At 37.3% G+C, this 27,300-nt stretch overlaps 3 protein-coding genes and 1 pseudogene across 6 annotated transcripts; 2 read left to right on the plus strand and 2 right to left on the minus strand.

Moving 5' to 3' along the window:
- Positions 1–421: 421 nt before the first annotated feature.
- On the plus strand, positions 422–7,588 carry LOC127803564 (protein decapping 5-like). 2 transcript variants are annotated; one of them, XM_052339874.1, is made up of 9 exons: positions 422–580; positions 691–876; positions 2,699–2,796; positions 3,783–3,854; positions 4,241–4,744; positions 4,829–5,020; positions 5,185–5,343; positions 5,597–5,689; positions 5,835–7,588. In XM_052339874.1, the coding sequence occupies exons 2-9, from the start codon at positions 744–746 to the stop codon at positions 6,072–6,074; spliced, it is 1,491 nt and encodes a 496-aa protein (XP_052195834.1). In that variant the 5' UTR covers positions 422–580; positions 691–743; the 3' UTR covers positions 6,075–7,588. The 2 variants fall into 2 exon arrangements, with proteins under 2 accessions (XP_052195834.1, XP_052195835.1); XM_052339875.1 differs by having other exon boundaries at positions 5,865–7,588.
- A 143-nt stretch (positions 7,589–7,731) lies between these two features.
- Positions 7,732–11,139, plus strand: LOC127803565 (transmembrane ascorbate ferrireductase 2). The gene is made up of 4 exons (XM_052339876.1): positions 7,732–8,010; positions 8,715–8,763; positions 10,318–10,517; positions 10,608–11,139. Exons 1-4 carry the CDS (start codon positions 7,867–7,869, stop codon positions 10,911–10,913), a joined length of 699 nt encoding a protein of 232 aa, XP_052195836.1. The 5' UTR covers positions 7,732–7,866; the 3' UTR covers positions 10,914–11,139.
- A 761-nt stretch (positions 11,140–11,900) lies between these two features.
- Positions 11,901–20,754, minus strand: LOC127803563 (uncharacterized). Of its 3 annotated transcripts, none has more exons than XM_052339871.1 (7): positions 19,960–20,754; positions 16,706–16,879; positions 15,268–15,623; positions 14,091–14,835; positions 13,892–13,988; positions 13,755–13,809; positions 11,901–12,491 (listed from the first exon to the last, which is right to left on the minus strand). In XM_052339871.1, exons 1-7 carry the CDS (start codon positions 20,441–20,443, stop codon positions 12,429–12,431), a joined length of 1,974 nt encoding a protein of 657 aa, XP_052195831.1. In that variant the 5' UTR covers positions 20,444–20,754; the 3' UTR covers positions 11,901–12,428. The 3 variants fall into 3 exon arrangements, with proteins under 3 accessions (XP_052195831.1, XP_052195830.1, XP_052195833.1); XM_052339870.1 differs by having other exon boundaries at positions 19,951–20,754; XM_052339873.1 differs by lacking the exons at positions 16,706–16,879; positions 19,960–20,754 and adding an exon at positions 15,868–16,454.
- Positions 20,755–21,907: 1,153 nt separating this feature from the next.
- Positions 21,908–25,572, minus strand: LOC127804633 (cyclin-B1-2-like; annotated as a pseudogene).
- Positions 25,573–27,300: the final 1,728 nt, after the last annotated feature.

A 27,300-nucleotide genomic window follows, 5' to 3' on the forward strand; every position in this document is an offset into this window, starting at 1 on the left:
AATGGTTATCCATTCTATATATAGTTTTAAGCCAGCAGTATTATCTTATTATCGTTGTGACTGATTAGTCGTATATTAGCTTATTTTGCTTGATATTGAGGTGTAAGTTAGCTCTCTTTAGATTTGAATTATCCTGTACATGCTCCCATAAAGACCACACCAGTCACCAGCAGCAGTCTACCCGTTGGCTGTACTTGACTGCAAGAGGAAAATATTTGATTTACATTACCATGTTTAAACGGGAAAGCAATGAACTTTTAAGAATCCAAGAAACGAAATGGCTAGCTATGGCCATACGTAAAAGAGAAAGCCGATGAATTCACGGCTCTATACAGATATATATATATATATATATAAAGTCTCAGTTCCCTAGAAAAGGAATTGAAAATAAGAAAGCAAATGGAAAGAAGGAAGGAAAGATGGGGAAGAAGAGATAAAAGAGTGAGGGAAGCAACGCTAGCTGGCCGTAGCTTTGGCTTGTATGGCGTGTCGGCAAGGTTGGAACGGCCAGAGGCAAATGTCGAAACGAAGAACAATCGAGCCCCACGTGGATCGTCATCCCCTCGCATTTTATCGTCTTGTAATCCTCTTCCTCCTCCACCTCAAATGGCGTCTCCTTTACGGAAATATATTTATTTTTATATTCTTATTCATATTTATATACCCCTCTCTTATCATTCCCTTACACAGCAACAACATAAGAAGCAAAACCAAAACCAAAAACAAAAACAAAGGCGAAGAGCATGGCGGAAGAAGAAGCATTGCGCGACATGTTGCTGGGAAGCTTGGTGAGCTTGACATCCAAGACTGGAATCCGATACGAAGGCACACTTGCGGTAATCAATCTTGTTGATCGCAGCATCGTGCTCAAAGATGGTAACTGCTGTTTTAGCTTTGCCTCTTTCGATTTTTTAGGGTTTTTTTTTCTTCTTCTTTTGTTTGTGGTTCAAGAACTGTTAATGATGCAGGTCTGTACTTGAGATTTTGGTTTCAGGCTATGTGCTTTGTTGTGATCCTAAAGTTCTGGTAAAGTAAGAGTATACTAGTTGGGACTTAGTGGGAAAGCAACTGAAGGGCTCACGAGACCTCAGACTTACCAGCGCTGCCACCTCTCACTAGGCTATCATGGCATAGACTAACAGGAAGTGATATATGCGTGTGTGTGTGTGTGATCTGTCACAGGGAAGGTATAGTAGATGGAAATTGAAATATATACTAATTGGTATTTGATTATTTCCCACAATAACTAGTGCTAGAGGCATAGTTATAATCTGCAGTTGGAAGTTTCAAGAGTGCAAGATCTATAGCATACCTCAATTGGAAGTCGTAATTTATGTTTTTGTTGATAATTAGAGAAAACAATGAAAAAAGGAAAAGAAATTAGTGGTATAATACAGCTTGGAGAAAGATGGAGCTATGGTGTAATATTTGTGCATGACTTTAGGAGCAATGCATTTGATTCAAAGAGATGCACAGAAACAATTATTTTGTAAACACGCTTCAGTCCTTCATATGTATGTCTAGCAATCCAGTGATATTTTGTGCATGACCTAAAGGAGAAATGCATGCATGAAGACTTACGTTGCGTAAAAAATGCATCACCTTTTAGGTCCATAAGTGTCGTCTAAGTGTCAGCGTTAGGTCCATAAGTGTCGTCTAGGTGTCAGCGTGTCGCTATTCACAAAAGAAAGTGGCAAAAAATCACATTCAAATAGCGACAAAAAATCACATTAGACTTGTTTCACATTGTTGTATTTGGAAAAAATAGACACAACATTCTTCGCGTATTGGTTTATCCAGATACGGTAAAGTCCAAAGGTGTCGGCGTGTCGCTATTCACAAAAAAAAGTGGCAAAAACCACATTCGAATAGCGACAAAAAATCACATTAGACTTGTTTTACGTTATCACATTTGAAAAAAATAGAATTTGTACACAACATTCTTGGCCTATTAGTTTATCCAAATGCAGTAAAGTCCAAAGTAGAGATCCTTGCATCATTAAAAGGCCTACCATACTTAAAAAAAGAACATGTTGAATCTAATAGTCTTGCTTTCTGTATCCACTGACTGGCCTATTTTTAGCCAATTGTACGAGGCATGTTTTGGGTTTTTTGATATATATGGTTACGGGTAGAGAGAACAATAATTTTTATTACTTTGTTTAATTGATCTTTTTGACCGCTGTACCAATCTCTGGTAAGGATATCATATTCTGTGTTTGAGATGAAATCTTTACTTACTGCATATTAATTGGCACACTGGCATTATATCTATGTATGGTAAAAGGACTTGTTAAATGAATAAAATGTTTGAACTCATAGTTATCTGTACAATACACACGCGGGCATGTGCACACACATATATTTGAGAGTCTCCAATTCATCAATGGATGTATCTTATTCTGGAGGCTCAGCAAGATTTGGATATTCCTCTTTGCTATCTGAAGCCACGTGCTTGAGTTGTACTCCTCTTGTTTATTATATGTCCTGTCCCTATACCTGTCAATTTATTCTTAAGCAATTATAATTTGATGTTCATGTACATTCTGTGCTTAAGATGTCCTGCTAGAACTTTGCAACAAATTACATAGTTGACTTTATTTTAATCCTTGTTCTTTCACGTTTTAATGTCTTACTGGAGTGTGAAGGTGTAAATCAAACACTGATTGTTTCTTCTGTGTAACTTTTGACTTCGCAGTTAAGTTCTTGGGAACAGAGGATCGTGATGTGGCCCTAAAAGTCCCTCCTAGCGATACCATCTATGATAAAATTATGTTTCAATCAAAGGACATTAAGGTAAAGCCAAATTTTTGCTTAAATCAATGTATCTTTATGCCATCTAGTTGAAGCTAATGAATGCACGTTACAGTGCTTAACAAAAGACACCTGAGATTTGTGTTGCACAAGTGGCTATGTGGGTGGAACATGCAAAAGTTTTTCGTTGCAATAAAATAGATGTGAAAACATAGTGCATACATATATACATATGTTACTCTTTGCCTCTATGATTTCTGAATTGTCTGTAAGAAATATCGATGTAGAAATCTAGCCATCTCAAGAGCACAATGATTTTCTCATTTTAGTCAGACCAGATTCTGGTTAACTAGATCAAAACACTGTTAGCTGGATATTCTTGACGTGCATTGGCTAGTATTTTCTGAATTGATTTCATTTATAATAGCGACTTGAATTGACAGTAGAGTCATGCAAAAAGAGTAAATTATCAGACGTTGATGAGTCCAAGGTATTATCTTTATACTTGTTTTGTAGTATTGGTGGTTGTGCCCTATGAGTGAGTCTATTTCTGCTTCATGTACAAAGTTATGGATGCTAATTCTTGCATCGGATAACCCATGATAGTTTCTTAATTCTTATACTTCTCTCGGTTGCTATCATTTCCCCGGTCTTTGGGTTTTTTATTGTAGCTTTCCAAATAACAATTATACAGTATTTCCCTTGTTCTTCGTTGCTAAGTCGTCCGTCTTGGAAATTGTTGTGATCCATTGTATGTTGAATTTGTGGAAAATTGGCCCATTTCCTTTTCTTGCGGTTCCCTGCTGCGGAGACAAACAGTCTGCATGTTCATTGGAATCGGGTATTATAGGTTGCAAAGTCATTCGATGTTAAAAGATGCTGGTGTTTCAACAACAGATAGAAGGCAGAAGTACCTTCCTGTGACGGACTCTATTTAGGAGTGGAAAATCATATTAATTTGGTCTCTGTATGAATGCCATTTTGTTATCAGAATGACTTAAAATCTTATTCTAGCTGCCCGGTTTCAGGATGTGGAGGTCAAATCATCTACCTGCACTCAGGATAAGGATCCTATATTTGATGACCCAGCTGTTATCCAGGTAAAGTAATTGAAATTCTTTACATACAATGCTGATCATATATCACCTTGAGATATTCAAGCTGGTTCCAATTAGAAATATGGATTCGGGTGTCGGGTGTCTTGTCTTGCAATTAGTAATGACTGATTTTTTATGGAAAGAGTGTTCATCAAATTCTTACGAACGCATTTAAAGTTTTCCGTGTCTAAAACAAGTTAAAATGGTCACAGTTGGAAATTGATTAGATTGAGGATCTGAATTTTATATATTAATTCGATCAGCCAGGCAAAATTTCTTCCTTAATGAATTGGCTTCAAGCAACATCAGAGTGTAAATTTTATGTTTTTTTCACTTTCTTCTGCATGGTAACTTGATATTTGTATATTCTGAATTTGTTTCTCTTGCAGGCACACTGTTCTGAAGATGCATTTGTGCCAACAAGCTGTGTTACTGCTAATACTGGATCTTCACAAGATTCTAGCTCCCATGCTTCGGAGATCGGACTTCCACCGAATTTGAGCTCAGGGCCACGAAGTCCACATTTTGCTCCTCCGCCACCTAAGGATTGTGGCTTTACTGCACCTATGCATTTGGAAGGATCCCGCAGAGTCCCAGATGGGCTTCAAACTCAGCAGCAATCTTCGGTCCAGCCACGACCTGCCCCGTGGATTGCTCCTTCCTTACTCCAGCGTAGTCAAGATCCTGCCAAGAACGAATCTTCACCCATCAGAGCTCCTACGTTTCCTGATTTGGAGTTGCCAAAATACCCACCTCCTATTCGTACCAGCTCTTGGAAATTGCGTTCAAATTTTTATCCTGGGGAGTGTTCTTACAGAGCTTCAGCCTCACGATCAATGAAGGCTCCTATTCAAGCTCATCCGTTTCCTGCTTTGGGCCCTAACCCACCATTGGTATCTCCATCAACTACTGAACTGGAAAAGAATATTCTGTTCATGAAGCATCAAGTTCTTTCCTGACATGCTCAACTCTTGCAGCCTGTGTTTGCAAAAGCATCAGCCCAGCCTTCTCGAAAAGCTCAAGAGGAGGTGGGGATGGTTCGGGAAGCTCAAGCTGGAGCCAAAGAGGATGTCGAGATGGTTCAGGCATCACCAGCAGGGCTGCCAGTTCCAACGTCATTGACAGCTAAGCGACCACTTCTTCATTTTCCTCCGCCACCTGTTCACAGGGTAAGGTCATGTCTGCTTTTAAAGCAGCGGTTAAATCCCTTAAGTTCTTCAGGGAGATGTTGGGTTTAAATCATTTATTTATTACTCAACTGCATATTTTGCCTTGGTAAAACCGTTTATCTAGCTGACGAAGATTTTTACATCATTCTTTGTTGGCTTCACAGGCTTCATATCCAGCGATCGCATTCAAAGAGGACTTTGATTTTGAAGCTATGAATGAAAAGTTTAACAAAGCTGAAGTGTGGGGTAATCTTGGGAAAAGCTTCAACTCTCAGGAGGTTGGGAGTGGTTCAGAGGATCAAACTGATTCTGTAACGGTCAAGGTACTTTTTCTTCACTCTTAGTTTTGGTTTTAGGAATTATTTATGGAATTTAAACATATCCCTTGCCTCTGGAAAAGGCTCGTCACCTCTACTCCCGCTTGCGGTTTAGCCATGCTTTAGCGCTACCATGTAAAGCTTTCCTTTGTTTATGCATGTAATCTGTACTGATACCACTGATATGTATATATATTGACACAATTTGCATACTTTGCTCTTCATCCATGTATTGGACCTAATAACCACTATTCTGCAGGCTGGTTATGCTAAGGATGAGTTCTTTGATTCACTGACTAGCAATTTTAACAGGAGGACCACGTTCTCTGAACGAATGAGAATTGATACTGAGGTAATCACAGATAATCCAATTGTTGTGCCCCCCCATGTTCTCTCATGCAGTCCCCCTTGGTCATGTACCCCAGATTTCTATCTTGCATTGGGTTTTTGTATTCATGCATCCTGGAGTTAAAGATTGTGCCTGGGATTTGTTCCAGAGAATCCTAGATGATCTTGGTTTTCTGCAGACTTTTGGTGAGGAAGCATGGCAGTGGGGAAGTCGTGGACGCGGTTGGGGTGGGCGTGGGCGTGGCTGGGGTGGGCGTGGACGTGCTGGACGTGGCTATCCACCTGGTGGCTATCCGCCAAGGCGCCATGGCAATACCAGGAGAGGTAGTCGTTATTCCATGAGCCCTGGTGGCGCTGGAAGCACAAGCAATTGGCCATATCGCCCATAGGACATGGCAGCTCGTGGCACCTAATGGCAGTCAGTCAGTCAGAATAAGGGGGTGGTTTTATAATACAAATAACTAGGAGGAACGTGCGCTTTGTTGCTGTTATAAGACTAAACTTGGTTTGCCTTTACTAAGTAAGTTGCTTGCTTGTGTTGAAGTTATGCTTGTCAAAATAAAGCGAATCGAATCGCTAAGTGGAGGATTGCTATTGCGATTGCTATTCCTCATTTCATCATCCTATCCTATCCTACAAATAAGTGAACTTTAATTTGTTTGTACCTATATATATGGGATGTTCAATTACTGCTTCTATTACATGAATAAGTTGTTGTTGTTTCCTCCTAATCTTGTGTGTTGGTGATGATTCATGGTTAAAAGAGATGGAGCCTGCAGGAATTAATGTTGGAGATGGTAGAAAAGGGTAAGTATTTGCCTTCATAGTTTTCCCTTACCTGTCTTTATCTTATCTTTTCTTGGGCTTCCTCTACTTGCTGCTCTACCTGCAAATTCTGCTACTCCACTCCACTGGTGTTGGTGTTCCCTTCACCACTTTGATTATTCTTTTTCCTTTTTTTTTTCTTTTCTTTTTGCTATAGCTTGCCACCTAGATGACAGTACACAAAATCAATTTTTTTCTATACTCATAAAACGAAAACTTTGTTGGGTTTTAATAGTTGAGCCTTTATTTTTCTCAATCATCACTTAATATATTGAACTGAAAATATTATTCAATATAAGTGAATTATTCTATCAACCAACAATGCTATGTTATCTACTACCGGGCAACATAATATTTGCCTGGCAATGAGGGGGGCACGGCCCATGCACATGATGCCCATGTACAGACGCGGGCCCCACGTGCATGAGCCCGCGTCCCCTGGGCAAATGCTAAGTTGCCCGACAGTAAATAATATAACATTACCGTTTTGTTAATATATTTATTTTTTTTAAGTGACATTAAAAATAAATAAAAATAAAATTTATCTTTTCCATCTTATAAACCAAGCTAATCCACATATTGATTTAACTTAAAAATCATTATCTCACAAGTCATGAATTATCTTATTTTAGATTTTAAGTAAGTAACGAGTCTTTTAAAAATAAATAATATTATTTATCTATAATAATATCATTTAAAATTGTTAATCGTGAGGAGTCTAGAAATTTTCTTCTTACCCTATTATTTTATTTTTTAAAATCAAATAAAGGGAAGTCAGAATTTTACACTTTCATAACTTTGTAAGACAAATAACATTGTTTTTAATAGTAGATAAAAATATTGATATATTATCTAAAAATTGGGATTAGACTCAGAGATTATTAAGTAGGTGAAGAGGCTATTTTTATCTCTATATTTACTCTCTTCCAAACTTTTAGACATAAAATAATTATTCATAAATGATAATTAATCAGTTAAAAATAATCTTAACTTTATAATTTAGAAAAAATATTAATATAACAATACTATCACATAATTGTATTGACGTCATATTATAATTTAATAATTATAAATTATTATTAAATTGAGGAAAACATCGTATGGAGTTGTATTGAACATTCTTATTTTTGGGTATTTTGACACAATAATTGCTGTGCTTACGTAAGACAGGGGAGGAAAAAAACCATTGGGCCACGTGGAAACATTTCTTTTCAAAACCCTAATTCAAAAATTCTGTAACAACAGTTTTGCATCGCCATCCAAAGGTCCCTCTCCTTCTGATTCTTCTTCGTCTTCTCTCTCTACGAGGTATACCTGTGTGTGTATCAGAAAACAGATTTTTTCATAGGGTTGACGATGGCGGTTCCAGTGGTTCAATTCCCGATCTTCGGTGTGGTGAGGATCATCGGAGCCATAGTCACGCTTCTGGTCCTGACCTGGACTGTGCACTACAGAGGAGGACTAGCTCTTATCTCCGACAACAAAGATCTCATTTTCAATGTAATTTTTTCGAATCTTTTCTACCTTAATTTGCGTTTCACTTTTCCGCTGTGAAATGCCACTACTTCGACAATGATCTGTATATTTGCGCGACTGTGCGTCGATTTGCAATAATTTCTGTAAATGTTTCTCGGATTCTCGCAAACTGAGTTCGATCGCTACTTAGATACCAGTATGGGCTTTTATGGATCTGTGATAGAATGTAACCCGAATTTAATTGAGCCATGGAGATCTGTTGACTTGACTTTAACGGGTTGTGGCCAACTTTTGGGCAAACTTTGTTGTCGTGTAATTTGAGTTGCTGATTGCTGTTTTATATTGGATTTCATTTTGCAAAGAATACGTTAAGTATTTGGATGCTATTACTATGGCTATCTTTTCTGGATCTACTTTAGGACCCGAAAAGCTGATGCTGCATTGCCTCATTAAATTTTTGTCCTATTTTCTTTTTGATAACTTGGTGAAATTCGTTCTCTTATGGACGGGGGAAATGAAATCAATTTTGTAGTCAATTCATGAACCTTTTCAATTTATACTGGATACTTGGTCTTCTCTTTTGAACTTTCATCAACTTTCATCCTTGCATTTTCAATCATCTCAGAGGTGTTGTTAAGCTGGTAACTACCAGCTCTTGTAATTTGGTCTTAGCATTTAACATTATTCCTGTGGATTTTTTTTCTTAACATATTTGGTATTTTTTACAGGTTCATCCTGTGCTTATGGTGATTGGCCTTGTACTTCTGAATGGAGAAGGTAAAAAGTGATTCTTTGCTCATGACTCTGCAATATTTTATAATTGTACCAGTGAGAAAGCTCTTGACCATAACTGGACTGTTCTTTTAATTTGTTTTTGCAATGCTTCTATGGTTGGTAAACATAATGGAAGCATCATGTGTTCTGCAATATAATTTGTTTCTTTGTAATTAAATTATATTGGAACGTTCACAATGGTCTCAATTTGCTCTGGTTTTAACTTTTTGCATACCACAATGAATTAATGGTTTTTGCCACTTCTTGTATATACAAAGTTTTGGTCTACTGCCATGCAACTAGATAGAGATGACATTTTTGTTTCATTTCTTTTGCTAAGAAATAACATTAGGACTCAGTTTGCTGTGTATTTAAGTTCATGCCTACCTGATGCATTAATGGTTGCTGCCTTTTCTTTTCAAATTGGGTATCTAACATTAGAACAGATCCCATAGTATCTCAGGATAATAGAAGTTGTGAACAAGTGACAATCTTAGTGTAGTGGATGCATCAGAACTGATTAGGCTTCTGAAAAAAGCCACTACCTTCTGTCATGTACTTAGACTGCACTATTGTAAAAAGGGTGTTATTGTACAGGTGCTATTGTAATACGGGGGTAGTTATGGCTGTGATGACTCGTACCTAAGGGGGTGCAGCTAGATTTGTACACACAGGGAGTAACCATTTTTGGCGTCAACTCCCAAGTTGCGGACCAGTTTAAAGGCACGGTCCCGGCTTGGTTCGAAGGCATCGAATACAATTTGAATTGCCTTATTCTCTCTCAAATTTTCCTCTACTTTCTCTCCCTCTCTTTCTCTTCTCAATCATTCTCCCTCAATTCTCAAATTCCCCTCCCTCCTCCTACAATTCCCACCTAATTCTCCTCTAAATAGATGAGAATTTCCCCAGTCAAATCACTGATCTAACACCTTCTAATGTACTTTTTCTCCAAAGGACCATGAATAATAATTTGATTTTCTCTTTAGATGGCATTACTTTGAACCTAGATAATGTTATTGGATGGAAATTTTGGCCATATTGTAGAGTGATAGAAATCTATAAGAGCAAATTTTGATAAAGTTGAATCCCTTGAATTGATGTGCCCGTCAATTTGGAAATATTTATCCTTTTGTTCTTTTTTTATTTCCTTATTTATCTTTGATGCATGGGTTGTCTGAGTTTTCTTCTTCTTTTTCTTTTATCAAAGAATTGGTCTACTGATCATAAGATGCATAGAATTTTTTAGCAAACAGTAGCATGTAAATGATAATAAGTATGCTCAGGGTGCATTTTAGAATTTGCAGGATAAGTGCTGTTTGCTAAAGGTTTAAGAACACATTATACTTCCCCGTTTATTCTCTTCAATCTTTCTATTTCCTGTCTTTTTGTTGGAATACACCACTTAATCTATTGGATTGCTCACAGCCGTTGTGCACCTTAGAATAGAACATGCAATTCATCATATTGTGTTGGAATTTTTTCTGATACTTTATCCCTTACAAGCACATCTATTGCCTTTCTACTGTCATAAGAGCAAGTTTTGAATTGCTTGTGTAGCGATGCTAGCTTTCAAGACTGTTTCAGGAACAAAGAGCTACAAAAAATTAGTTCATCTCTCATTGCAATTCCTGGCTCTCTGTTTGAGCATAATTGGTGTATGGGCTGCTTTGAAATTTCACATTGACAAGGGCATTGACAATTTCTACAGTCTGCATTCGTGGCTGGGCCTCGCTTGCCTTTTCTTGTTTTGTATCCAGGTATTTCCTTAAACCCCCTCCCGCTGTATATATATTTTGGAGGTAAGTAGCTTCTATAATCAAGGGATTATATTTATTTTGTGTCTACAGTGGGTTGCTGGATTTGTCACCTTTTGGTATCCAGGTGGTTCAGGCAACAGCAGAACTAGGCTCATGCCATGGCATGTATTTTTCGGGGTTTATATCTATGCCCTTGCAGTTGCTACATGCACTACGGGTATCCTAGAAAAGGCCACATTCCTCCAAACCAACCAGGTTATATCTCGCTATTCCACCGAGGCATTGTTAGTGAACTGTTTGGGCGTCTTGATTGTTTTTCTGGGTGCCTTTGTTATTCTTGCCGTTGTTTCTCCTGTGAATGGTAAACGTGACAATCTCAGGGGATCGACAGAGTAGGAAGCGTTAATTAGACAAATAAAATAGGTGTGTATTTTCAGTTAGAAATTACAGGATTTGAATTTTCGTGTCAATCAGCTATTGCCATTGCCAATTAAATATAGGAATCGAGGAGACCTTGGATATTTGTAACATATTCACATTTGAATTCCATGACTGGTTTTCTGACTTGTAATTTTGGGTTAATTTGGCGGAACTGTTATTCCAGCGCGCCCTTTGTCGTGTGTATACATCTGTTCTACCTGCTGGATTGGGATGGCAGTGGCAGTTCAAATCTAAAGCTGCTGCGCGGGAATAGAAATAACCCTAAACGGGGCATTGCCAATGATCATGCAAAATTCATAATAACCTAGCCCCTCTCCACTCTTACCACTTAAGGGTTGCATGTACATGGGATCCCTTGTATCTAGCCGAATACGCAAAGAGCTGGTTTTAGTTCTTGCAGTCTAAAGAAGAAGAATAAGGGAGTTCAGCAATTTCTTCTCTTTCCTACTTAAGACGCTCATGGGCTTTAAAGAGGTGACTTGGTTTCATGTTAGCTAACTAGCATGGGCAGTTGTGCAATGCACAGAATGGGTATGGGTTAAATGGCATATATGTTTAGGAATGGCAATTAGTCTCAATTATCTATTTAATATTATAATAAATATAAGATATCATATATTATCATGATATTTATTTAAAATTTTATTAAAATAAGTATATATATAAATAAATAAATAGACGTCCAGATCACATACATTTTTTCCCCTTATTGGATAATTTCGGATTTATAGATCAGGGAGATTTTTTTGAAGATGATGGCTCAAAATGCTATTATTACGCGGTAGAATAAACTGTTGGTTCTACCCTCCCTCTTGCATCCAACGCGGACGCATTGGTGTTAAGTGAGCCGCGATGTAAATGGATTATCAAGTAAATCTATTTTTAAAATTTTCTCCACTAAAACAAGTATGTAAATTCATAATTTAAGGCAAGGCATAGGACTTATTTAAAACAAGTACGAAAATAAAGTTTATTAGAAAACTCATTTACATCGCTGTCTAAACCCTCTTTGCCAAGCCGTCATACATAGATCCCCCCTTGGCCATTGAAAGCAAGCCATCCATATCGGCTCAAAATTGTGCCACAAAACAGGTAACAATATTAAGTTCTATTGTCCAAAATTAGAAAAACATACAAAATCCTCCCATAACTGTCGTCATTTTTCCATCCCAATGGCGGGTTAACAGGCTTGCCACAACATTGAAAATGCATCCCTAAAAGCTGCCCGGAGAGGCGTGACAGTCGCACTCTTCACTGAGTCAGGTGAAAACAATCAAGAATCCAAAAACAACAGCATCAGCAGCGAATTTGACCTACGCAAATGGCATTATTCGGGACTGAACTGGTAAAGAAAGAAGACTGAACTTTGTTGAATTTTTTTTTTTTTTTTTTTTCTTATTTGGCACCGGGGTGAGATTTGAACATGGGCAAAATTTCAGAAGCCTCCAAGTTTTGTAAATGAACCTCTCTCTATATCCACAAGTGTTCCCTCCGGTACTCCCGAACAATGACAGGAACACTTGTGGGTGGGACCTGAATGAACCACCAAAACAGTAAGCAGCTGCTGGATTGGTAAGAAAGTTAAATATTGAATTATGTATAAATGCAAGGATCACAGTGTAGAGCACCCATATACAACAAAAGAAGAAAAAGAAATATGAAAAAACACAAATCATAACTTCTGCATTGCACATAGATCTTGGATCCACACAGGACCCTCAAAGCCCTGCTGGGGCAAACCTGACCGGGAGGGGGGGGTGTTCAAGAAAACTATAAAAATTAAAATAAAGTAGCAACAAACCATAAAAAAGAACAGACAAAAAACATGCATTCACAAGACAAGTATACCCATAATCCTGTTTCCATCATTTCCTCACTAGCGAAACATGTCTTCGATTTACAATATCTACCTCTCATTTAACATGGTGAGAAACTTCACTCAAAAAAGAGAGAAATTCATCACCATGAGACTCAAGGTAAGACTGATCTAGAAGTTGCCATAACTTAATGAACCCAAGTCCATGCAAAACTTTCAACATGAGACCCTGCACAAGTCAAAATGAATCCAAAGAGATGCTTTGGGTCCATTCCTACTTGCAAACCCATGATCCCTACGCAACCTTCTTATGTAGGATTCAACTTAAAAACCAGCGTTGTCACATCCTACTATATCAATCAACTCCTTTTACATCTTTTGCCTTAGGTTGCAGCAACTGAAAAACCAGCCTTGTTCTAATTATCCTAATCCATGCCCAATAGAACTAACTACCAGCGGATAAGGAGATGATAAAATGCATTTTTGCATGTCAATGTATAAGGAATGCCAATTCTTTAACATTCCACCAATGAAATCCAACTAACCTACAGAAAAAAACCCAGAGCAAACAAGTATGTCTTACGAACTACAATAATTCAACTCAAAGTTCTGTGCCAGGGAAAACAAAAAGTGTCATGCTACCCAGGATTAAACACAATGGGACATCTAAAATTAGTCTTCATGCAACATATATAGCTTGCAGAACCCAATTCATGACAACAATGCATTCAAATTTATTTTGTTACAGATCCTCATTCATCACACTGTAAGTAATGTACATATAACAGCGACTAGCAGGCCTATACTACACGAACCATGCCATCTGATTCTTTTGCAACTTGCATGCTAAGTTATAAGCACCCATATATTCATGTATTTTGTTGGTAATTCAACATATGCATAGACATATATGTATGCATAAATCAAAAACACTCAAAATATGAAGAAAATACCAGTTTTAAAACCAGAACCAAACTTACCATGCCATAATCAGTGATAATCATTGATACATAATCTGAAGGAGTTGCATCATATCTGTCAAATAAAGAGAAAATAAAGTTACATTGCTAATCCGGGCAAATTAATAATTGTGGATTAATCATGCTATAGAGCTTACATAAGGTTCAGAAGCTGTAAATTTTCATTAGTAGCCCAATCATTCAAATGGTTGATTTTTCCTTTACCAGGAACCTTTGATATAACATCTGGATCACCTGCAACACAGATAACTGAACAGGTAAGTCATCAGAGAATACATTTGCCACTTGTGACACATGGAAAGCGACACCATTATAAGTTACTGACAGAAAGCATACCAAGTTCATTAGAACAAATTGAATCAAGCTGCACCCTCTCATGGAATTTATATGCTTCACAACATACTAGGACGGGAACCTGGAACTCATGAGCAACCATAGCAACACATGCAGTCCCAACCCTTGAGTAAACCGTTCCATTGGACAAAACTGATGAAGCCCCCAAAAATACTCGAGTGACTTCATGCATGATATAAGAAACAGCATTAATATGAGTGTATGTACAACTAAGACCCTTTCCCATCAACCTACGAAGTAACAGCCTGCCTTCAAGCTTTGGACGGGAATCGACAATTACAACTCGGAACTGTTTACCAAGCTCATGGGCATGTAACAGAATCATTTCAACAGCAGATGATGATCCATATGTGAGAAGAACATCCCCATCTCTGATTTTTGTTACAGCATGCCTGACTATCACCTTATCTGCCAGTATTATCTTCTCGTTTATAAAACAATCAATATCTGATAGAAGAGTTGTTTTTGATTCTGACTCAGACAGAGTCAAAGGTAATTTGGCAATTCTAGTCTTAAGAAACCTAATTGCATTCCCCATGCTGATTGAAAGGGGCCTGCACTCAATAAGAAATGACACGTAACAATTAATTTTTGCAGTCAAGTCTCTTGCAAAAGCCTTTTCAGGTGGGGTTGAGTAATCTTTAATCGACTCCTGAAATGCTAGAAGCATTGCAATACAACGGGCATTGCCACCAGATATGTCTCCAGCTAAGTACCTTAACCCGACCTGATGACAGATATAAATGATCAAACTTATCAATTACCATGAAGCACATATAACATAAAATTCCATTGACAGATTATAGGCTACATTAAAGGTCACAGTTGCTGCCATGTGCATTTTTTTGTTCCTTGACCAGGATCCTTTGGCTGTCAATTAGTTTAAAGAAAACAAAATGATTGATCACATTTTGAAAGCTAAAAAAATTTCAGTAAAATATTGAGTTCAAGCATTTGAAGGCTAATCACTATGCCCGTAGATTTTATCAGCTTCTTAATTATTGATCACATTTTGAAGGCTAAACAAATTTAAGTAAAAAATTGAGTTCAAGCATTTGAAGGCTAATCACTATGCCCGTAGATTTTACCAGCTTCTTAATTATCATAAAACTAGAGAGGATATAAACTCTGATGTCATATAACTATTGCTAAGAAATACCTTATAAACAGCATGATGAACTGGATCAAGTTGAAAGAATTTTGATTCAAGACTGGGTAGTTGTGTCCCATGTTCATATTGGGGTAAATGCCTAAAGAGTTCAACCCTGTTCCTAGCTTCAGTTTGCATCACAACTGCCCTCTTTTTTGCCTTCTCCACACGACTCTTGTCATCAAACTGCATCCGTGGATGAGGGACATCTTTCTTCCGGTCTTTGTCAGATGGACGATCACCCCCTTTTCTCTCAGGAGCTGCAACTGTAGAACTGTCATTCCTTTGTGAAGAAGCCTTTGTTGCTTTAGCTGGCTTTGCATTCACTGCTGCTGAAGCAGCTACAGGGGTTCTATTTTCTTCCACTATAGGTATAATTATATATCAAAAAACATGCAAGAAGACAGAAATTATTTAATACATCTCTACTCATAATAAAATGTCACATCAGGTAAGCTGACTGATTGAACAATTGTATCAATGCAATTGCCTAAGGAAACATAAAAGCCTAGATGAATTTAAGCAGTTCAGAAAATCCACCTGGCAGGAGATATTAAAATGGATATAAGCAGGTCTGAAAATCCATCTAGCAGGAAACATAAAGTCTACCTGAATATAAGCAGATCTGAAAGCCCATCAAGCACTTGAGAAAGTTTAGAAACCATATGGTCAATTCTTATTCCACTGCACCTCAGGAGTTAATTTTTGCTGCTTCCCCCTTGGGGTCAGCAGTAAATCAGGTCTAGATCCATTGTTTTTAGACATTGGAGTGAGGAGGAAGAAATAGAGCAGGAAGCATAGAGGATGTTTACCAGGTCGAGCTTGATGCTTATTGTTCTATACTCAGAACAAGATCTACAGGTTGGGCCTGAGGGTAGAATTATCATTGTTTCCTTGTTTTTTTCTCTTTCTTTCTTTCTTTTTATTTTGTTAAACAGTAGGCTTGTTTGCTTTCAAGATGAAAGTCCCTGCTAAAAAATTGACAGCGAATTTTAGACAATAGAACACGAGAACTAGAACACAGATACAATACTTATTTGCCAAAATGTAGACAGAAAATTGTTTACCGAATGAACTTAGATGCTCAAAAAATGACCATTTTGTCAAAAGGCATGCATATGGCATCCTCCAAATTGGAATACATCCATGGACTCTTGAATGTGTTTCCCTTGAATTGTCACATAGCTCATTCTTCTGTATATAGTTAAGACAGGATCCAATAAACCACAAAAAATGTGCAGATGAATTTACAACCACCCCCCCCCCCCCCCCCCCCCAAAAAAAAGGAGAGGTAATTTTAAGATCAGATAGGATGAAACAAAAGAATGCAGTCAAACAGTTACGAATGCTACTTACGAAAAAGAGTTCACCCAGGCTGCAAGGGTAAAACTCCACATTCAATCATGAAACATTCACATATTTCAATAATAATTTATTTAGGAATCACCTTTTGCAGCAGCTTTTGCAGCTCGTTGAGCCTCTTGAAGAGCACGCCTATCAGCCTTTGACGTTCTTTCTTTTAGTGGCTTCAAACTTGCAGATATTTCCTTTTGAATTTCAACTGATGATCCTCCATCTTTTTCTGCAAAAGAAGCTTTTGGGTCCTTTTTGTCTTGGAAAGCTGCATTTGACCAGAAAGATCAAAACTAAGACTAGAAAATGGTAATGGAGTCACTTTCAGCAAAAAAACTAAAAGCCATGCCAAGTTTAAGAATGCTTATGCTTACTAAAATCAACAAAGCTCCTTAAACATTTCCCCTTTTCTGATTTTCTTACTTATTTACTCTTTTCTCTTTCTATTCTCCAAGCACCTAAATAGCCTTTTATAATGTCCAGGTGAACTAATAGGGAATAGTTTCGAATAATCTATTTTACAGGAAGATATATAGAAGAAAATTCATATTGATTTTTGAACAAATCCATTTAGAGATAGACTCTGTTCAGGAAAAAGAGAACAACTGCTACACTTGAACTCAGAAAATCCAAAGCTTTAATTGCTTGGGGTTGACTAAGATTCTGTTTCACTGTTCTCAACCAACATTCCTCCGAGCTTCCATTTCTGCTCGTGGTGTTTTTATAAAAAGCAGAGGATGGGAATTCTATCCTCCAAGGCCTCCATCATTCATTACACTATAAATGTGCCAAGATTTAATAATTGGGACTTGGTTCTTCTACATTTTCTTCTCCTAGATTACAGGGGCATTCTCATAGATACCATAAAAACCTTTCAATGAGCCAATTATCAGTAAAAAAAAATTTACCTTTGGACTTGCATTTTTTTCTTAATAAGGGTACAGCTATCTTTTAGCTACCCAACCAACTCAACAACAAATATTATCGTTCTTAATTTTGAATGAAATTAGAAACATCAAAATTAGAAAATTGAACAAAAATGAAATCATCTCACTTTGTTAGTTTTGAATGAAATTGCAAATTTTAACAACAGAACAACATGTACATACTTTGGTTTTGGCAAAAAGGGTTTAGAAAATATTTATCAAATTAGTGCCTTTTGCACCAGATTTTTTTAAAAAATGCAAATTTTAGAGAGAGAGAGAGAGAGTAAATCACAGGGACTGTAAATGCTAAAAGTAAACCACATAGGGTTTGCATGAAAATGATGCAAACCACAAAATGGAGGAAATAGAAGTTCTTGACAAAAGAGACAAAGAAAGATCAAGAAAAACTTGACAAAAAACTCTTTAAATAAGATATTAGTTATAAAGATTTTACAACAGATATATCATAGATTTAAGAGATAAATAAACAACAGGATTGATAAACTAGAATTTATGTTGTTGGTTCCACCTAGTAGTCTTAACATTCAGTAACTAGGAACTAAAACTCAATTCCTAAATCTTGAGGAATTCCTCTCCATTAATGGAGATATCTTGGATGAAATTTCAACAATATTAGTGTTTATAATTCCTCACTGACATGAACCTAGGGTTTGGCTAGGGTTTAGAAAGGAATTTGAGAATAATACAGGGGAGATAGAGCAGAAACAGAGAGAATTGAGGGAGAAGAGAGGAAATCAAGGGAAAGGAATGTAGAGAGAAAAGACTGAAATCAGATTATCATTCAACAACCATCTCCCTAATTCTCTAGGTTGCAGCACGGAATTGTTGATTTTCGAACCCCAGCAGGTGAGGACATTGATCAGCGATTGATTGAACGAATCCATTCTGTTTCCCTCTCAACTCTTATCTCTCTCTCTGTTTTGTCTAAACCCTCCCCCCTTCTTCTCAATTTCTCCCTCTTTCTGTTCTGTTTTGTCCCTCCATTCTATTCTTACTTCTTCAAGTTCCTACAAAATCCCATTCTAGACCCTAGGAAAACCTAGGGTCGTGACACTCATGTTGCTCTTAAAAGGGCCAGCACCTTTTTAGGATTTCTTTCTTCTTTTAAGCACAATATACACAATGTCATACATGTGGAAGTCTTCGCATGTCTTGTTTTGTGCTCCAGTTATTTTAATTACAAACAGTGTACAAAACAAACTAAAGCATCTGAAATGCCAACAAGTCTTACAAAATGGACGTCAACCTTTTTGTTTCTAATCACAAGGTTCAGCTTCTTTAATTCCTACCACCACCATCATCATCACTATAGGCCTTAACCATGCTGATTATATGGATCTTCCTCTACCTCTTCTGCAACAACAACTCCATCCTCTCATGTGTTTATTGGTCATGTTGTCACATAATAAAACCAAACCATCTTAGCACATCTCATGAACTTGTCTTCAATAATCGTCACTCCAACATTATTACAATAATCTGATTTCTTATTGCATTTTTTCTTGTATGGTGATTGTTCACAAATCTATCATAACGTTCTCATATTAGTTACGCTCATATGTTGCAATGTTGATACTTAATTGTCAAAATTTCACAACCCAAAAATGATGATCTTATAACCTCTTGCACAGTTTACCTCTTAGCTTTAAAAGGCTTTTACAATTGCATAACCTATTACACGTGCTTCTCCACCTTATTCATCCTGCCAGGCATTCATGAACATCCTGCTTGCAAATCTCCCATTCTTTTTGAACAATTGATCTTCCCACCAAAGGGGCAAAAAGAAAGGGCAAGAAATACTAAATGTAGCATGCTAAATATTGGGACTATAGAAGAAGTGCTAAATATGGGCATTGTGTTTCTTTCTTGGGAAATCTATAAGCTAGTGTTGGAATTTGGACCTTTGGAAGCAAAAAAAACGAAAAAACGAAATAAAAAACAAAGAACTGGAACTAGAATTATTTCTTTTTTGATTGGGATAGAATATAAAGTTAAAATGTGAAGATTTTCCTAAAAATATTACAAAATGTCGTGTCCTTCAGTTGGATTATTTATTAATAAACTAAACATAAGTAATTAATTTGCCTTGTCCAAATCCTCATTCTGAACATCATAGCACTTCCTAGGTGGCAGTAGAATCAGGGATCAGAAGTATGCTAAATCATCTATCCCCGACCTTTTAACAAATCATCTTCCTGAATGTGTTAAGTTATACTACTAATTAAGACACACCAACATGAGCCACTTTCAGATTTCAGTTATTTCATCACAATTCCAATATGAAAGCCGTTGCAGAAAATTAGTAAATCCACAAGTTCACACAAATATACAAGAACGAATGCGTAAAGTTATTATTTGAATATATAGATGCATCAGAAAAACTCTTGCACACCAGAAATACCAGGGGGCGTGTTGACCATTGAGACCGTCGTCAAGCTGCTCGCGGGAAAGTTGTTAGCCTTCGCGGCAGCTAAGTCGAATCCGCCGCTAGGGAGCGATGAAGCGAATTTCCCTGAACCGCCCCTGCGAGCCGTCCAGACCGGGGAGGGTATCTCTTCCGTATAGGCCGTCGGGGAGGTGAATTCGGTGGGATTGTAGCTGCCGACGGGAATGGAATCACCCGCGGACGGTCGCCGGAGAGGGGAGAGAGGAGCGGCGTGGAACTGAACCTGACGGCCAAGGTCGGAAAGGTGGCGGGGAGGGGGGATCATCACCGGGGAGAGGGAGTTACCGGAGGGGGAGATGTCGGAGACCGGAGGGGACGAGGAGGAGCGATCGGGGGGGCCGGACCGGGAGCGACTAGGCGGGGCGGCTCCGGGGGCGAAGAAACCCACCTGGCGCACCTTGGGGTCGATCACCGTACGAGTTGATCGGCGGGAATCCATGGATGGGAAGCTAGGGTTTTGAGACGGTGAGGTGGTGGTGGTGGTGGTGGTGGTTGTGGAGTGAGGCGGAGTAGTAGTAGTAGTAGTAGTAGTCGTAGTCGTAGGAGTGGGTCTGGACCGTCTGGTCCATAGAGAGAAGGGGGTGTTTGGATGGGAAAGAAAAAACTCACTCAGAGCCTCTCATGGAAAGTGGAGGAGGAAATCTAGGGTTTTGCGGACGAGAAGAGAGGAAAGGAGAGGATTGTAATTTGCAATTGCAGGTCCGAAACCGAAAGGGATCGAAAAGATGACGAGTGAGCAAGTGTAGTTAGTGTATGTAACAAGCCTTCCCTCGCACCCATTTTTCTTCTCTTTTTATTAATTTTATATAAACTTTTTTTTTTTTGGCCCTCTCTTCCACACCACATCCATCCATCCATCCATCCATCCATCATGGAGAGAAACGTTTCGGGACCTTATTTTAAAATAATAAAAATATTTTAAAATTAATTTATAATATTAATAAAATATCAAAAATACATTTTAATTGCTCAAAATTTTTTAATTTTTTTTAAATGTATTATAAAATTTATGTTTATATTTATAAAAAAAATATTTTTTTTTAAATTATCATTTCTCTTTTTCGACTATTTTCATTTTCTTACCACATTATTCAATTTTAGATGACTCAGCTTAAAATTTCAGGGAATTTTTGATAAAATAAAATATTTTAAAATTCGCTGCAAAAGTTCGCCCTGCCCATCATCATGATGCTAAATGCTGTCGGCATTTTGCTCCCTCACAGCTTCCTTTCCTTTCCTTTCCTTTCCATAATATTCCAATCCCATAATATTCCGATGATTACCCATAGGGTTTCAGTGAGTATTAAATCAGACTAATGTTAAATAGTTCAATTGCCCAGACCCAAAGTCCATTTTTAGCATTGTCTTGGGTGTCCGCAGTGCGATTTAATCATTCTAAACCTCTTTTTAATACGTTAAATTATATATATAATATTTTTATTACTCAAAATCAATTTAATTTTCATAAACTGCACTATATCACACCATAAAATATGGTACAATTTTCATGATTTTTCCTAATGGGCTGGATCAACTGTTAAAAAAAATCCTAATTTAAATCAACACTTTTACTCATTTATTGTCCATCCCGTTCATTCAAGTTAGAGGAAGAAATATTTAGAAAAGATAAATAAAATGTATAAAAAGAGAAGGATGAGAGATAAAGAATGTCGGTAAAAACTAGGGTAGAAAAAATTATTTAGGCTTTAGAATTTTATTTTTAATTTTTATATTATTAAACTCTTAATACCCATACAGTTTGATTAAAAACCAAAATTATTTTTATCAAACTGCAAATCGTATGATTCCCATTTCCCTTAAAAAATTCACACAATGCAATGCAACCAATTTTTATGATTTAGCGATTTTTTTAAACACCCTTAGCATTGTCCACTCGTGAAAAACACAAGCAATGAGTGAATAATCCATTGTTTCAATTACATGCATAATATAATGCTAAGTTGTAATGGGGTGGTAGGTTGCATAACATCTTTGCTGTTTACTAATTTTTATCAACAGATATAAGAGGACAAGAAGCCATACGGCCAAATTCCAAATAAAAGGGGGACAGGCAATTTTATTTTTATTTTTTTTGTGGGTGAAAAAGAGAACAAGAACCCAGCAAAGAGCAATACGAAAAGGAAGTTAGGTTTCTTTGGCAAGCATGGGATAATAATGCCTCAGACAAAACTGAGGCAAGCCGGTCCCTTGGAGAGTCCAAGTCGAACTTCCATTCCATGATGCATGTCCAGGGGGCGGACTGTTTCAGACTCGCGTGGGTCTGCAAGAAGCATCAAATTACACAATTCAGTCACGGCCAGAATCAGGTCTATTTTACCAAGTTCAGAACTTGTATCAATAAACAGGCAATAGGGACCAAATCAAGACCAGTTCTAATTTAAGAAGACTGGGGCCCCAAAAAATAGCATCTAGCTGAATGTTTGATGTGCCATTACCATTCAGGTAATCCTCAAACCCGTAGTCTTCCAAAGTTCCCCTCAATGCCTCCAAACCTAGCAAGGAAGAAGGTACCGGAGCTGGAGGCCTCTGGAATCTGCAAAGTTTTGATTGAGGAAAAAGGTCAACATTTTAGAAACTTTCAGGTCCTAAATATGATACGACTGAAAAATTATACTGAAAATGACTACCTGGACACTACAACTTCAAGAATTAAAATAACCAAGTGGGTGCATTAGCATAATTCAAAATAAAATTTCTGAGATAGCTTTCTGGGAAAAAGAAAAGAAAATCTTTGGCTCAATCATACTAAAAAGCAGAATAAGCCAGAAGCAAAACAATAAAAACACAGCATTATATTAAAAATATGTTCACATACGACTAGAGTGGATTCTTGATCTGAATATCTATCTGCATGAGTGTCTGTTCGTGCACATCCATCCTCCCATAAGGATGAACGCGCATACGAGAGAGAGAGAGAGAGACTTTTTCCTGGGTGGGTTCATGACCCTACCTTTCATCTTTTGTTATCTCTCCGCCCTTCAACTTCTCATATTTTCTTATTTAAATATGAACATTATCAAGATTTTAAATTATGTAAGTCAAAACTAATAGCAAATGAAATTTCATGACACAATACTGATTATTGGAAGAGTTTCAATTTGAGTTATTACCCACAAAACTACACACAATCAACTATTCTTATGCTCCCGTTTAATTATTGGCAATTTTTTTCCATTAGGAAAAATCTTAACCTATATTAACTTGCCTTTCGCCGTATCATCTCCGCATGGCATGAGGAATACATTTTTTTAACTTGGAAAATCGAGGGGTCCTCGATACACAGTTAGCCTTCGGCTCAAAACATCCACCCTCTCTATAAACCCATGGTCCACCTACTCCTTGGCCTAGGTGAACGGATAAGTTAGTCGCAGGCCTAAACCAAAGGCCTGACCCTTTGAATAGACACAATTGATGCACATCTCTTGTCGTATTATTTCTATCCTACTTAATCTAAACTCTCACCTTGTCATATTTGTATTCCTATTCCAGCAACTATTATAACATATTGCAATAGCTTATTTGATAACTCTTAATCCATGACAGTACTAAGAAACCTATTAGGTTATCTAGTTGATTAGAAGACACGGGAAAACAAATATGAGGACAGATACGATACCCTAAATTGACAGTAAAGAGTAAATATGAGTGCTGCATTTAGCATTTTCAGCAAAAATTTACGGATTCACAAAACAGATAAAAAAGACAAATAAGCTACTGGCAACATGGCAAATTCAAAAGCCATAAAAGTCAAACATTTAACGTAACAGATTTTTCAGACTTAAGACTACAATCTGGCAGCTCTAACTTCAACTAGCAAACCAAATCTTCTATCCAGATTAAGGTAGGACAGAAGTGGGACCCTGAATTGATTAGAAGCAGAAATCTTATGGTTGATTTTAGCATTTCAGCCAAAATTTATGGAATTCAGAAAACAAATAACAGAGGTAAATGTGCTGCCATCAACACAGATGAAACATTTAACATGACAAATTGTTCAGACTTTCTACTAGCAAAATATTCAAATTAAGCCTTAGATATTAGTCAACTCTAATCTTTAACTCTCCTCAACCTATATCTTCTTCCTTTTAGTATAAACAAACCAGAACCTTCTTTTATAAGTACAAGTAACGTAACACCTAATCCCATAGCATAGGCATGCTTACAGTATGACAATGCCTAGTAAAGTAACTCTAAAAGATCTTATACATGGTAAATCAAATCTTGAGAATCATATGCTTCATCCAAAACGTTTCACATAAATGTGCAACATTACCCCCTCCCTGACATATGAAATAAGACACCAAACTCATATGATCCGTGAAACCAACAAAAACTCCAATGGAAACCCTATCATCAAAATATTACTAAACTGGCCATTAATCAATTTCCCCATTCAGAAACAATGGAGCAAAACTAAAGTGAATTGACCCCTTAAAAAATGAAAAACATTCAGCTACAGTTCCACATTTGTCTCAGCTGAAACAAAACCTGATCTTTGGTTAACCAAAAATTCCAAATGTCCGCAGGTATCCGAAATGAAATATCGTTGGCTGAATTAAATCCAGCCTCTTCTTCAATTTCCCAGAAACCCAACAACACATCAACTGAACTAATCACACGCAACTGCCCCCAAAAGCATCACCTCGCACACAAGTGAAAATCCAAAAACTACTGGGGTTGTTCTTCTTTCAACTTTCAATTTTCAGTTTTAAGTTTTGAATTTATTTTTAATTTTATGATTTGAGTGTCTATTTTGATATTCCTGAAAACGTATTTTTTTTTTGTTAATAGCGTTTTTCTGTATTTTAAAAATTTTAAACGTATCAAAATAACTTTTTCTCCCGTTTTTCTTATAATTTTTTTTTTTTTTTTAAAATACGTTTCTTAAAATATAAAATAAATACGTTTTCAAACTGAAAACTGCCTGAAGAGAGCAAAAGAAAACAGCAAGTCCCACTTCCAGCGAAGCCATTCCCCCATATTTGCAAATCGTCAAATAAATCACAAAACAGTACCAGAAACAAGAGGATACATGTTGAGGCAACAGCTCCATTTCCTACCTAGAATGCATCTGGACATCGAGGTCCATCCTCAATGGAAAAGCCGAGCCGTACATGTCAGCGAGGACTCTACTCTTCATCTGTTCATGAACCTCCTTTGCCTAGCACCGTACACATACATATACTTCAATTAAGAAGAACATACACCTTTTACATGCTTATATTCAGATATACATACCACAAATACAAATATATATATATATATAGAGAGAGAGAGAGAGAGAGTACAGATTGATAAGAAGATTGGAGAGGATGAGATGAGATCCAACGATCTCGCTCTTAACGCTCTGGAGTCGAAACCGAAGCGTGTTATTTTGGAGACCTCCGATTTCGTGCGCCATAGCTTTCTTCGTCTTCGCAGCTTCCATTGTTCTGGAGAACTGATCAGAACTGGTTCAGCCATGGCTTTATGTGCAAGAAACAGGAAATGAAATCGAGGCCCAGCAAAGAAGAGAGAGAATACGACGTCATTTTATCCTCTGCCTTCTTGAGCTTGATGCGAGAAAAGCCCATTTTGTTAGGATTGGCCCAGCTCAGCTGCCATGGAGAACAAGAATAGGAAAACACCTTATTGCAGTGTTTTGGTAGGCTGTTTATGAAATGGGTTATTTTCCAATTCATTTTTATGAATGGTTTGAACTAATTTATGTCTATTTGTTAAAAATAAAAAAAAATAAAAACTCATTAGGATACCTTATAACTACAAAATTAAATTAATTAATTAATCACCCTCACATTAGACTTTGATAAAGAACTTCTTGAGATGAGTGCAAAACTGTAATTGATCGCTTAATTAACAGGAAACCCTCAAATTAGACTTTGATAAAGAACTTCTTTGCAGAAATTTTGTTCTTAGAGCCCTTTTAGTTAATTTTTCTTCTTTAATTAGCAAATACAATTGTACAATTGGGTTCTTACTTTTCTTTTGATCTCTTTGTTAATGACAGTCATCAATTAACTTTTTAAGCAAGAAAAGGTTAAAAGCAATTCTCAAAAGACAAAAGTAATTACCATTAAACATATACAAAACAAGTCTCGATAGCATACAAAGATAGATAAACAAGATTGAACTAGCTACAATATATTCCTAACACCTAATTTTCGCTTCGCTAGCTATTTACAATCTCAGGGACCGACATCTCAAAAGAGAGGCTCTCATCGGCGGCAACGATTCTGGCCGGCGGCCGGCCGATGCTATGTGGGATGATGAATCAATCGTCATGACTATATGTCAGTCACGCCAGCAGACAAGCATGACAATGCATCTCCGCATTATGTAAAGCCTGGCTCGCTGTTGCTTCAGAAACCTTCCCACGCCCGATCTCTTTGACAACCTTTTCTTCTTCGATTCTTCTCTCATGGCTCCACTCATACCCATATTATTCATGTCTATATATATATATATCTTCAGAGAGAAATCAGAAGTCAGAAGAGAGCTATATAGGAATTTATGCTCTTCCCAGTTGTGAGAGTGAAGTGAGCACTGTGCATGCAGTTCTTTATATATGGATGAGAGAGGAGACTGAAAGGTTCAACGAAAGGGGTTAACTCTTATCTCTCTCTCATTTATGGCCGACCGTGAGAGAGAGAGAGAGAGAGAGAGAGCATTTGCGTAGAAATTTGGGCTGCTATGTTTGGAGGATGATATTATAGTTTATTATATGCACGAAACAGCTAGGATGCTTCCTTTTGTTGCTTATAAACTGCAACGAACGTACCTTAGATAATTTACCACGTAATTTCCGTATTAATGAGGTTTTTTCAAAACATGGTGCATAACTTAGCCATTTTTCATAATTCTATACAATTTTGATAGATTCTAATCTTGCGTTATATGTATATAATAGAAGCTAGCCTTTACTCAAATGGCTTCTCATGATCAGTACGTACCTACCCTTAACTATATATTAATATATCTTGCTGGTCAAAGACTTCTTCTTCCGTGACGTTGTGTGGTTCTGATGATTTCTCAAAGTCACATTGTATATGTATAATGGATGGTGCTATATGTATTGATGGCACGAGAGATTCGATGATCAAATCGACCTTCATCATTAATCATCAAGGCGTTATGGATGGGCCCGGATGAAGCCTGATCACGCTTGCTTCATAAAATCTAATCAGACTTCATCTAGAGACGACAACGACGAGGTGATGAAATAGTGTAGCGACAGTTGACGTGAGCAGGATGTAGCAAGGCAACGATAGGATGCAG

Source organism: Diospyros lotus, chromosome 6 (genome assembly GCF_014633365.1).
Source record: "Diospyros lotus cultivar Yz01 chromosome 6, ASM1463336v1, whole genome shotgun sequence".
In the NCBI taxonomy this organism is placed as follows: Eukaryota; Viridiplantae; Streptophyta; class Magnoliopsida; order Ericales; family Ebenaceae; genus Diospyros; species Diospyros lotus.